The following is a 1,272-nucleotide window of genomic DNA, read 5'->3' on the forward strand; positions in this document are numbered from 1 at the left end:
AAAAAAAAAAAAAAACCATCAAATCTTGTGAGACTCACTCATTATCACTAAAACAGCATGGGGGAAACTGCCCCCATGATCCCATTACGTCCTCCTGGTTCTGCCCTTGACATGTGGGGATTATTACAATTCAAGATGAGATCTGGGTGGGGACACAGAGCCATACCATATCAGTACCCTATGCAAAATATAGAGTCCAGTGCTCTAGGCCTCAGTATTCACACTAGTAGTTCCTTTCTGAGGTGCTGAAGTAGGCCAGAGAGGGCTATTGGCTCCCTTATATGTGTGCTTCGGGAAGACGTGCTGCATAATCTCATTTGTGAGTTATATTACCATGGAGACAAAAAGACTCACATTTTCAGGTCTTAAGTTTCTTTACCTGTACAGTAAGGATATTATACTTTTACTTACAACAGCCTGGCTCACAGTTTCTTTTTCTGGCTCTAGGTGAGACAGAACTGCAATGGCATTTTATGGATATAGTGTGTATTTGTGTGATATTCATATATAATTATATGAATTATGTGAGAATTTCGAACTAGGATGGAATGACTTCCATGCATGCAAATGTTGGAACTGTGATTGTGTCTGGGTTTTCATGCCTTTTTTCTTTTTCAGGACTTCTTTCTAGGAACTCAATGTATCTTCATGAAGGAAAGACAGAGGCAGAAAGGAAGATGGCGTACTGCCTGACAAATTGTTTTCAGGTATGCAGAAAGTGTATACTTTCACAAAATTACATGCTTGCATCACTGGTAAACACATTGCCTTCTAGGCAGATGTTTCTCCAGAGCTTCTTTAAGTAAATAAAGACTCACTCAAGCACTGAGTCACTAGTTGAATTTCCCCAGGGAGTGGAGGTTCTCATACTGGTGAAGGATTACCTTGAAAAACATTTCAGTATTTCAGTAAGCATTAATTAATCTTGTTCCTTATGGTGCCAGACGTATGTTTCTCATTTTGCTGAGTGGTCTGGCAGATGAAAAGGAAGATGAAAGCATCCTTTACTCAAATACTAACCTTGGCCAGGCGCGATGGCCCACACCTGCAATCTTAGCACTTAGCACTTTGGGAGGCTGAGAGGTGGCAGTACCACTTGAGCTTAGGAATTTGAGACCACCTGAGCAGCATAGTGAGACACCGTCTCTTAAAAAAAATAAAAATAAAAAAAATAAGGATAGTGGTGCATGGCTGTAGTCCTAGCTACTTGGGAGGCTAAGGCAGGAGAATCACTTGAACCTGGGAGGTGGAGGTTGCGGTGAGCCGAGATCA

At 41.4% G+C, this 1,272-nt stretch overlaps 1 protein-coding gene across 1 annotated transcript in view; it reads left to right on the forward strand.

The window, feature by feature from the left end:
* The first annotated feature begins 675 nt into the window (after positions 1-675).
* LOC108283610 (zinc finger protein 560) overlaps positions 676-1,272 on the forward strand; it is an 11,290-nt gene continuing 10,693 nt past the window's right edge. Inside the window, exon 1 of the mRNA XM_017500040.2 lies at positions 676-707. Within this exon, the coding sequence (XP_017355529.2) occupies positions 678-707 (30 nt within the window). The 5' untranslated portion in view covers positions 676-677. The remainder of the gene's footprint in view (positions 708-1,272) is intronic.

Source organism: Cebus imitator, unplaced genomic scaffold (assembly GCF_001604975.1).
Source record: "Cebus imitator isolate Cc_AM_T3 unplaced genomic scaffold, Cebus_imitator-1.0 Scaffold263, whole genome shotgun sequence".
Lineage (NCBI taxonomy): Eukaryota > Metazoa > Chordata > Mammalia > Primates > Cebidae > Cebus > Cebus imitator.